This window comes from Coregonus lavaretus (assembly GCF_964263955.1).
Source record: "Coregonus lavaretus genome assembly, chromosome: 11".
In the NCBI taxonomy this organism is placed as follows: Eukaryota; Metazoa; Chordata; class Actinopteri; order Salmoniformes; family Salmonidae; genus Coregonus; species Coregonus lavaretus.
The window spans coordinates 29,392,974-29,404,190 of NC_139998.1; the positions used below are offsets into that span (position 1 = coordinate 29,392,974).

At 46.4% G+C, this 11,217-nt stretch overlaps 1 protein-coding gene across 1 annotated transcript in view; it reads left to right on the top strand.

Annotated features, from left to right (window-relative positions):
- LOC311137235 (FERM domain-containing protein 4A-like) overlaps positions 1-10,809 on the top strand; it is a 137,805-nt gene extending 126,996 nt beyond the window's left edge. Inside the window, exons 17-24 of the mRNA XM_084171617.1 lie at positions 3,635-3,866; positions 4,099-4,155; positions 4,293-4,530; positions 4,674-4,835; positions 4,995-5,327; positions 5,445-6,016; positions 7,950-8,052; positions 10,054-10,809. Coding sequence (XP_084027743.1) covers positions 3,635-3,866; positions 4,099-4,155; positions 4,293-4,530; positions 4,674-4,835; positions 4,995-5,327; positions 5,445-6,016; positions 7,950-8,052; positions 10,054-10,156 — 1,800 coding nt within the window. The 3' untranslated portion in view covers positions 10,157-10,809. The remainder of the gene's footprint in view (positions 1-3,634; positions 3,867-4,098; positions 4,156-4,292; positions 4,531-4,673; positions 4,836-4,994; positions 5,328-5,444; positions 6,017-7,949; positions 8,053-10,053) is intronic.
- The last annotated feature ends 408 nt before the right edge of the window (positions 10,810-11,217 follow it).

Consider the following 11,217-nt stretch of genomic DNA (forward strand, 5'->3'; position numbering starts at 1 on the left):
AGTGGCAACCACAATTTCTAAAAAAAATAGTCCATTAAAATAACATCAAATTGAACAGAAATATAGTGTAGACATTGTTAATGTTGTAAATGGCTATTGTAGCTGGAAACGGCTGATTTTTTATGGAATATCTACATAGGCGTACAGAGGCACATCATCAGCAACCATCAGTCCTGTGTTGCAATGGCACATTGTGTTTGCTAATCCAAGTTTATAATTTTAAAAGGCTAATTGATCATTAGAAAACCCTTTTGCAATTATGTTAGCACAGCTGAAAACTGTTGTGCTGATTAAAGAAGCAATAAAACGAACCTTCTTGAGAATAGAAAGAGGAGTGGGAGGCCCCAGTGCACAACTGAGCAAGAGGACAAATACATTAGAGTGTCTAGTTTGAGAAACAGATCCTCACAGGTCCTCAACTGGCAGCTTCATTAAATAGTACCCGCAAAACAACAGTCTCAACCTCAGCAGTGAAGAGGCGACTCCGGGATGCTGACCTTCCAGGCATAGCCATATCTCAGACTGGCCAATAAAAATAAAAGATTAAGATGGGCAAAAGAACACTGGACAGAGGAAGATTGGTGGAGGCAATGTGATGGTCTGGGGGTGCTTTGGTGGTGGTAAAGTGGGAGATTTGTACAGGATAAACGGGATCTGGAAGAAGGAAGGATAACACTCCATTTTGCAACGCCATGCCATACCCTGTGGACGGCGCTTGATTGGAGCCCATTTCCTCCTAAAACAGGACAATGACCCAAGCACAGCTCCAAACAATGCAATAACTATTTAGGGAAGAAGCAGTCAGCTGGTATTCTGTCTATAATCAAATCAAATCAAATCAAATCAAATTGTATTGGTCACATGCGCCGAATACAACAGGTGCAGACATTACAGTGAAATGCTTACTTACAGCCCTTAACCAACAGTGCATTTATTTTAAACAAAAAAGTAAGAATAAAACAACAACAAAAAAGTGTTGAGAAAAAAAGAGCAGAAGTAAAATAAAGTGACAGTAGGGAGGCTATATATACAGGGGGGTACCGTTGCATAGTCAATGTGCGGGGGCACCGGCTAGTTGAGGTAGTTGAGGTAATATGTACATGTGGGTAGAGTTAAAGTGACTATGCATAAATACTTAACAGAGTAGCAGCAGCGTAAAAAGGATGGAGTGGCCAGCACGGTCACCGGATCTCAACCCTATTGAGCTGTTGTGGGAGCAGCTTGACCATATGGTACGTAAGAAGTGCCCTTCAAGCCAATCCAACTTGTGGGAGGTGCTTCAGGAACCATGGGGTGAAATCTCTTCAGATTACCTCAACAAATTGACAACTAGAATGCCAAAGGTCTGCAAGGATGTAATTGCTGCAAATGGAGGATTCTTTGACGAAAGCAAAGTTTGAAGGACACAATTATTATTTCTATTAAAAATCATTATTTCTAACCTTGTCAATGACTACATTTCCTATTCATTTTGCTATATTTCATATTCAAACTAATTTCATGTATGTTTTCATGGAAAACAAGAACATTTCTATGTGACCCCAAACTTTTGAATGGCATAAAAAAAAAAAAATGAGGGATTGGAAGTGATGCAGACGATTACATTGATGGAAGTTACAATCTATCTGCAATATTAACGCTGATCTACCCCCCCCCCCCCCCCCCCCCCCCCCAAAAAAAAATACAATATCTTTGGTTATAGAATATATACTTCACAGCGGTTTAGATGGTACATTGATTCTCTACACTATACTTGCTTGTTTTGTCACATAAACTGAAATTAGGTGAACTATTTGAATTTTAGCAACCAGGAAATGGTTAGACTTGGGATGGAGAACTGATCTTAGATCATTGGTTGAAGCAGAAGAGTAACTGGGGCAGTGGCCAAGCCAGCACTTCGAGAAGTCTTGGATCTGCTTAGAAGTTGGTTTGCAGTCATCCTCAATCCCTCTTTCTCTCTATTATTCTCTTCTTCTATTTCTGAATCTTTCTGTCTGTTCTTCTATTTGTGCCTTAGTAGATTTTCCACTGCTTCAGGGTTGACTAAAAATAGCTTGTCTGTTCCGTACCGCAGGAAGTGGTGATAGTGGGAGAGAGAGAAAGAAAGAGTGTGTGTGTGTATATTGTGTCTTGGATTGTATGCATTGAAACGAATCCAGGGTCACAGCATTATGAAACCGCGAGGCTTGCAGAAAGATGTCTCAGGTTTTAAACTTTTCTAACCTTGTTACCTCAGAACACACACACACACACAGTTATTTTGGCAGGAGGATGTAGAGATTGTTAGTGAGAGGGATTCCTCCAGGCTGAGGTAGTCTTGGGGGATGTTGACCTGCGTGTGTGTGAAACAAGTCTACTGGCTTTACCTCTCTATCTCTGTGAGCTGTGAACACATTTACGGTTCTGTTCTGTTTTTTTGAACCCCTGCCCTGAACATAAGGTCACCCACACATGGATGCATACATGCACAGGCATGTGTGTGCTTGTATGCGTCCATGCGTAGAGCCGTGTGAGAGCGAGTTGAAAAGCTGTCTGTCTGAAATAGTCTCTGTTTTCTGTCTGTTAACTAGTCTTGCCTCACTAGTCCCTGTAGAACGTACAGAAACACTAAGTCCTAATGGTCCTCATGAGATGAAATACTGTTGCTGTTGGGTCATGATCTGCTCTCTGCTGTTATTGAGTTGTTGGTTATGGTTAGGGGGCTAGGTGTTATGGTTAGGGGGATGTTGGTTATGGTTAGGGGGCTAGGTGTTATGGTTAGGGGGATGTTGGTTATGGTTAGGGGGCTAGGTGTTATGGTTAGGGGGATGTTGGTTATGGTTAGGGGGCTAGGTGTTATGGTTAGGGGGATGTTGGTTATGGTTAGGGGGCTAGGTGTTATGGTTAGGGGGATGTTGGTTATGGTTAGGGGGCTAGGTGTTATGGTTAGGGGGATGTTGGTTATGGTTAGGGGGCTAGGTGTTATGGTTAGGGGGATGTTGGTTATGGTTAGGGGGCTAGGTGTTATGGTTAGGGGGATGTTGGTTATGGTTAGGGGGCTAGGTGTTATGGTTAGGGGGATGTTGGTTATGGTTAGGGGGCTAGGTGTTATGGTTAGGGGGATATTGGTTATGGTTAGGGGGCTAGGTGTTATGGTTAGGGGGATGTTGGTTATGGTTAGGGGGCTGTTGGTTATGGTTAGGGGGAGTTGGGGGGTGTTGTAGGGCGAACATGGGGTCTCATAGGAGACGGTGAGGAGGAGGGAGGTGAGGTGGTGGAGATGAGGTAAGGGATAGGGAAAGTCGGGGGTGTTTTGGGGAGAACGGGGGTCTCGGAGGAAGCTAGCCAAGGCTGGGGGATGGGGTGGAGGTGAGGGGGGAGTGTTAGGGGGAGCTGGGGGTGTTTTAGGGATTCTCATGGGAGGAGAGGCAGGGCTGGGAAAATGTGGGGGAGGAATGAAGATAGATGGTTTCCTCATTGTGTTTGTGCTGGCCTGGGAACATGCTTTAAGTTACTGGTGGATGTGAGTGACTCATGTCTGAGTATGTGTGTCTGAGTGTGTGTGCGTGTGTGTCATCACTTGTGTGTGAGTGTGTTTGTTTGTGTGTGCATGTGTCACACTTCCTAACCTTTGTGTCTATCTCTCTCTCAACAGGAGGAGGAGCTAGAACGTCTAGAGAGGGAGTTTGCCATCCAATCCCAGATCACGGAGGCTGCAAGGCGTCTGGCCAGTGATCCGCATGTGAGCAGTAAGAAGCTGAAAAAACAGAGGAAGACGTCGTACCTGAACGCGCTGAAGAAACTCCAGGAGATAGAGAACGCCATCAACGAACACCGTGTCCGCTCTGGGAAGAAACCCACGCAACGCGCTTCGCTTATCATAGAGGGTGAGACTACACACATGCTGAGAGAATCGCTTATAAGAACCACATCGCGTAATAAAGAGGGTGAGACCAGGCACACACACAATCACACATTTACATTCACACACACACGCACACTCACATACACACAAAGACACATGGCAAGAAGTGCTCATGAACATGAATTGAAGCACACCTACTTCACCCCAACCAGTGCCATAGTAAAAGTGTTTTACTCTGTTCTTCTCTCCCACAGAGGCCAACATCGGCTCAGAGGACAGCTCTCTGTCTGATGCTCTGGTCCTAGACGACGGTATGTCTGCCTCTCTCTATCTCTCACTCTCTCTTGCACTAGAATAAATCAGAAAGTTCATCAGTGCCTTTCTAATTGGGAATAATCAGTGATCAATCAATCTAACCAATCCCTATGACCTTCTCTCTCTCTATCAGATGACCCCCAGGTGACAGGGACCCCCACCTACTCTCCGGCAGCGTCTCCCCATAAGGGCCTACCTCCCCGGCCTCCCTCTCACAGCCGGCCCCCTCCCCCCCAGTCTCTAGATGGCCTCAGCCACCTGCACTACTCCCGCTCCGAATACGACAAGTCCCCCATCAAACCCAAGATGTGGAGTGAGTCCTCGCTGGACGAACCCTATGAGAGGGTCAAGAAACGCTCCTCACACTCCAGGTGAGGTCAACTCTGTTTCCATGACGATATATCTATACTGGGGTCGTGGGGCATGTGATAGTTTGTTGAATGATAGTATAATGATTAGAAGATAGCAATAGTAATGTTAAGGTTTTCTAAGTGCTCTGTCTCTCCCTGGCCAGTCACAGGCGGTTTCCCGGCTCTGGTAGTTGTGCGGAGGCAGGAGGCAGTAACTCTCTGCAGAGTAGCCCCATCAGGAGTGTTCCTCACTGGAGCTCCCAATCTAGCATGCCCTCCACCCCCGACCTGAGGACCAGGACCCCTCACTACGTACACTCAACCAGGTAACCACAAGATAACCTCGGAATAAACTTCAGAAAACTACCGCACTACGGTCACCTCACTAGGTCAAAGCCACAACCATACTGTAACCTCTCTCTCCATCTCTCCCTTCCTCTCTCCATCTCTCGCCCTCCCTCTCTCCATCTCTCTCCCTCCACCAGGTCTGTGGACATCAGTCCCACCCATCTGCACAGTCTGGTTCAGCACTTTAGGAACCGCAGCTCCAGCCTGGAATCTCAGGGCAAGCTGCTGGCCTCCGACCCCGACACACACACTCACACACACACCCTGGGAGCCCTGGGCAGCCCAGACATCTTCCTGGTCCCGGGTACACGCAGCTCCAACGGCTCGGACCCGCTGGACGACTGTTCGTCCTGTACCTCCCAGAGCAGCTCAGAACACTACTACCCTGGGGGAGCCCCAGGCTCCAACCCAAACTACTCCACCTTAGGAGAGGACTCCCCCTCCAAAGCCAGACAGAGACAGAGGCACAGGTTAGTGCAGCAGAGCTGGGTGTGTCCACAGACTTACTTTGGGCTTGTTTAGCAATCCTTGGAGGATTTCTTTCTATGTTTAATGTGTATGTTAACCTCCTCTCTCTCTCTCTCCAGGTCTGCAGGTCACCTTGGTTCCTCTAACTCTGGCTCCATGCCCAACCTGGCAGCCAAGAACGGTTCAGGGTGCGGTGGTACAGGGGGAGCAGGGACTGGGTCAGGGCACCACGGGGTGTACCTCCACAGCCAGAGCCAACCCTCATCCCAGTACAGGATTAAAGAGTACCCCCTGTACGTAGAGGGCAGCCCCAACCCAGTGGTGGTGCGCAGCCTGGAGAGTGACCAGGAGGGCCACTACAGCGTCAAGGCCCAGTTCAAAACCTCCAGTTCCTACACAGCCGGGGGCCTCTACAAGGAGACCTGGGGGGGCGAGGAGGGGGGAGAGGGGAGCGGCAGACTCACCCCGTCCCGCTCCCAGATTGTACGGACTCCCTCACTGGGGCGAGAGGGGGGAGGAGGGGGGAGGGCGGTGGTGTCGGACGAGTTGAGGTGTTGGTACCAGCGCTCTTCGGGCAGTGTAAAGGAGAGGAGTCACTCCGGCTCCAACACGTCGGACAGTGGCTCGCTGCAAGGCACGCTGGGACCTGGACGAGGGAGCAGGGTGGGGACGCTCGCCAAGAGATCACCAGGTGGGTGACAACACACACACGTAGACACGTTTATGTTCTAAGCTAAGCTTGAATTTGGTAAGATAGTTAGAGTTTTGATTGGGTCAGGCAGTGTTAAGGTTAGATAAAAAATGTATACAGTACCAGTCAAAAGTTTGGACACACCTACTCATTCCAGGGTAGCCACCCTTTGCCTTGATGACAGCTTTGCACACTCTTGGCATTCTCTCAACCAGCTTCATTAGGTAGTCACCTGGAATGCATTTCAATTAACAGGTGTGCCTTGTTAAAAGTTAATTTGTGGAATTTCTTTCCTTCTTAATGCGTTTGAGCCAATCAGTTGTGTTGTGACAAGGTAGGGGTGGTATACAGAAGATAGCCCTATTTGGTAAAAGACCAAGTCCATATTATGGCAAGAACAGCTCAAATAAGCAAAGAGAAATGACAGTCCATGAAGATCAGTCAATCTGGAAAATTTCAAGAACTTTGAAAAATTCTTCAAGTGCAGTCGCAAAAACCATCAAGCGCTATGATGAAACTGGCTCTCATGAGGACCATCACAGGAAAGGAAGACCCAGAGTTACCTCTGCTGCAGAGGAGAAGTTCAGTAGAGTTAACTGCACCTCAGATTGCAGCCCAAATAGATGTTTCACAGAGTTCAAGTAACAGACACATCTCAACATCAACTGTTCAGAGGTGACTCCATGAATCAGGCCTTCATGGTTGAATTGCTGCTAAGAAACCACTACTCAAGGACACCAATAATATAAAGAGACTTGCTTGGGCCAAGAAACACGACAATGGACGTTAGACCCACGACAATGGACGTTAGACCAGTGGAAATCTGTCCTTTGGTCTGATGAGTCCAAATTTGAGAATTTTGGTTCCAACCGCCGTGTCTTTGTGAGACGCAGAGTAGGTGAATGGATGATCTCCGCATTTGTGGTTCCCACCGTGAAGAATAGAGGAGGAGGTGTGATGGTGTGGGGGTGCTTTGCTGGTGACACTGTCAGTGATTTATTTAGAATTCAAGGCACACTTAACCAGCATGGCTACCACAGCATTCTGCAGCAATACGCCATCCCATCTGGTTTGCGCTTTGTGGGACTATAATTTGTTTTTCAACAGGACAATGACCCAAAACTCACCTCCAGGCTGTGTAAGGGCTATTTGACCAAGGAGAGTGATGAAGTGCTGCATCAGATGACCTGGCCTCCACAATCACCCGATCTCAACCAAATTGAGATGGTTTGGGATGAGTTTGACCGCAGAGTGAAGGAAGAGCGGCCAACAAATGCTCAGCATATGTGGGAACTCCTTCAAGACTGTTGGAAAAGCATTCCGCGTGAAGCTGGTTGAGAGAATGGCAAGAGTGTGCAAAGCTGTCATCAAGGCAAAGGGTGGCTACTTTGAAGAATCTCAAATATAAAAATTATTTTGATTTGTTTAACACTTTGATTACTACATGATTCCATATGTGTTATTTCATAGTTTTGATGTGTTCACTATTATTCTACAATGTAGAAAATAGTAAAAATATGGAAAAACCCTTGAATGAGTAGGTGTGTCCAAACTTTTGACTGGTACTGTATATTCTTTACAGAATAGTTAGTTCATGAAAATGTAAATGAAAGAACATTCCATGGCCCGCGTGAGTCTCGAACTCACAACCTTCAGATTATGAGACTAACTCACTGCCTACTGCGTCAACGAGACCTTTGTGTAGGGGCGATTGGCCGATGTTTAGGAGAGTGTGTGTGAATGAGTGTAAAGCGATCCCTGAACCAAATGGAGCTCGTTAGTCACAGTGGCCACACCTCCACTTTTATCTGGGGCATAGCTGGGATAACACAGGCCTTAACCACCTATTGACCTGTGTGTGTGTGTGTGTGTGTGTGTGTGTGTGTTTGTGTGTAACATAACTGTGTATATAACTGTGTGTCTCTCTGTACAGCAGCGTCCCCTCACAGCCCGAGGAGTGTGACTCCCTCCAGTGAACAGGCCGCCACACCCACGCCCCCCTGCAGCCCACAACACATCCTCAACTGGCAGAGCGGGTAAGACACACACGCACACGACACACACACAGACAAACTGCACACACACACACACACATGCACACACAGAGATAAATATAACGTGTTTGGGGATAATGACCAGGCACTCAGGATCCTAATCCTATTTGACATTTAACCCTGGGTTAAAGGGTAAAGGTTAAAGTCTCTGGTTCCTGTATTGCAATTCACAGGACAGAATCTGCATCCTCTCAAAGCATCTTCAGCATACGCTTCTCTTTACAACCTCTATAACCTCTGCCTTACCAACCCCCAACCTACACCCAACTTTTGTCCTTCTGCAGCACGGGACTCTGTCTAGCTACTGATCACACGGCTGTCTTGTCTTCCTGAAGGACTTGAACTTGACTTTGTTCTAACTCTCACCCTCACACTAATTACGCCAGAGTGATTTGTTAACTTATCTGTCCTCTCTTTCACTCTTTCACTCTTCTCTATTTTTCCTTCTCATTCCATCCCTCTTCATCTCTCTCCCTCTCTCCCTCTCACTCCTTCTCCTCCTGTACTAACCTCTCTGCTGTCTGTCTGTCTGTGTGTGTTTCCTGGTTTAGCGGTACAGCAGACAGCTCTCCTACTGAAGACGTGTGTCAGTCTCCCCCTCAGCCCAGCTCTGATGCATAGAGGTACTGTCTGTCTGCCAGGACTCTCCCAGAACACAGACCTAGAAACACAACAAATATACCAGAGAACTACAGAACATCAATCTAGAACCATAGACCATAGAAACAACCCATACTGTCTGTCTGGACACTACTAGACTTCCAGGACATAGAAACACACTCTATAGAATAAATCCTGACACCTAGACCAGAGACATAGAAACAGAAACTGAAATAGATCAGGGGCATAGAAATAGATATGACTAGATATGTAGAAACAGAACCTGAACTAGATCAAAGGTGTAGATTCTTAGTCTCGTACCAACTGCTGAGTTGAATAGGCTCTTCCCGTTTCTAATCGGTTCTAATAGCAGGTTTGGGAATGGTGTCTGTTCTATCTGCTCTGTTTCTATGGCTGTAACTGGACTCTGCATGTCTGCTGTGTGTGGCTGATACTGTTTGTGGCTGCTCTCTAAAGCAGGCCTTAAGACTCATCTTTATTGGCTGGCCTACCCTTCCTCCTAGACTTTGATTGTTGCTTTTATGATATGGTTATATATAGATTTGCTTTGGTAATTTTTAAAATATATTTTAACTTTTATTTTATGCAATTTGAGATTATTCTTTTAGAATTAAAAGCACTTTACAAATCTAATGTATTATTATTATTATTATTACTACAGTAAATCCTAACCCTCACTACTTTACTCTATTACCAGCTCTGATTGAACTTGGTCAACTCAATAGCGTTTCTCACTGTTGACTTCTCCCTGGCGTGTGCTCTCAGTATCCACCATAATACCAGTTCATTCATTCTAAAACCATGAAGGGGAGTGAACGAATGGACACTGCAGGTAGAGAAACAGAAATGCGGAGAAACAGAAATGCACTCTAGTCACCTACTGTAGTTTTAGACTAGGACACTAACAGGACATGTGAGTTGCCATAGAGACAGCGATATAGGAGGAGTGATTGATCAGTTTGAAATGAGGCCTGAAAAGAGGTAAAGGCCTTATGGATTGTGCACGTCGTTTTCACAAAAGCTTTAGGTCTAGACAAAGAAAGTAACCATCAAAGCAATGAGACCAAAACGACACAAACCAATCAAGTTCATTGATCATAAGGGTGAGTTAGAGTCCTTGTTTCAGATCTCCCCTCGACGAAGAAGTGCCCAACAGTTTTACTAAGCGAAGAAAACAATAACTTCTGTATTTCCATAATTAAAAATGGAATTTTCTCTCTCTCTCTCTCTCTCTCTCTCTCTCTCTCTCTCTCTCTCTCTCTCTCTCTCTCTCTCTCTCTCTCTCTCTCTCTCTCTCTCTCTCTCTCTCTCTCTCTCTCTCTCTCTCTCTCTCTCTCTCTCTCTCTCTCTCTCTCTCTGCAGGTCATTCAATGATAGTTGTTTTCTCAGCAGTCCTCTGTGTTCAGAGCTGGCAGATGTCCAGTGGTACGGACACGACAAGGCCAAACCTGGAACCCTGGTCTGACCTACTGACCCTTACTGACCCTCAACACTGACCCTTACTGATCCTCAACACTGATCCTTACTGACGCTCAATACTGACCCTTACTGCCCCCACCAACCTCTCCTCCAGCCCTGACTAGACTGGCCTTATCATGGACAGGAAACCCTTATCCATCCCTCCCTTCTTCCGTCTTTTCCTTTATCATTCTATGTGCATATCGAGCTTGGCTAAGCTTGGGGGTAATAGGACGGACACGCCCAACTGGGCAGGACTATTGCTTTGGAACAGCCAAACAGAGCCGCTGAACGATCGTGAACTCTGACCGTGAACTCTGACCTTTAATCCCTGACCCTGCTTCAGTCTGAGCCCCAGGGAGCCCAGGAGTGGGAAAGGGGGGAGGGGGGTAAGAGCACACACACACACACACACACACACACACACACACACACACACACCCCTGCCCAGACTGCACTCAGACCCTCAGGCCCTGACTTATATCTACCCCTGACCCCTGACCCCAGTGTGTTGCCAGCCAATCAGAGGATACCTGAAGGATTAAATCCTCTCCCATGTGTTTTGGCTCATGTTCTGGCCCTGTGTGTGTGTACGCTTGATCTGCTAGGTTCATTTCATTGTTGATGTTTTTGTTTATTTCTCTCTGTATCGTTTTGTACAAAAAAAATGAAAATATTGCTTGAGAGAGACTCAATTTACCCCTTTTTCAGAAAACCTTCCAAATATTTTTCACCCTTTAGGAAAACTGCAGAGCAGATTATTGGAGAATTCTAGATTATCTGAAAGACTAAAGACAAACATACAAACATTCCCAACAATCATAATCCCAATCCCAACTCTTATCTATTCCACAACCAAAGATCCACCTGACTGACCAATGGCACCAGTCCCATGGACACACTGGGAACACTGGTTTATCATACTGGAAGTTACACCCCAGAGGAACTGAAAGACTGGTAAATTCTACTGGGATCCTGCTGGGAGATCTAAGCACATAAACTGGGATGTCAGTCATCTGAACTGGGAGTGTACATCAGCCAGCCACACTGATCAACTAGTCTCTGGTA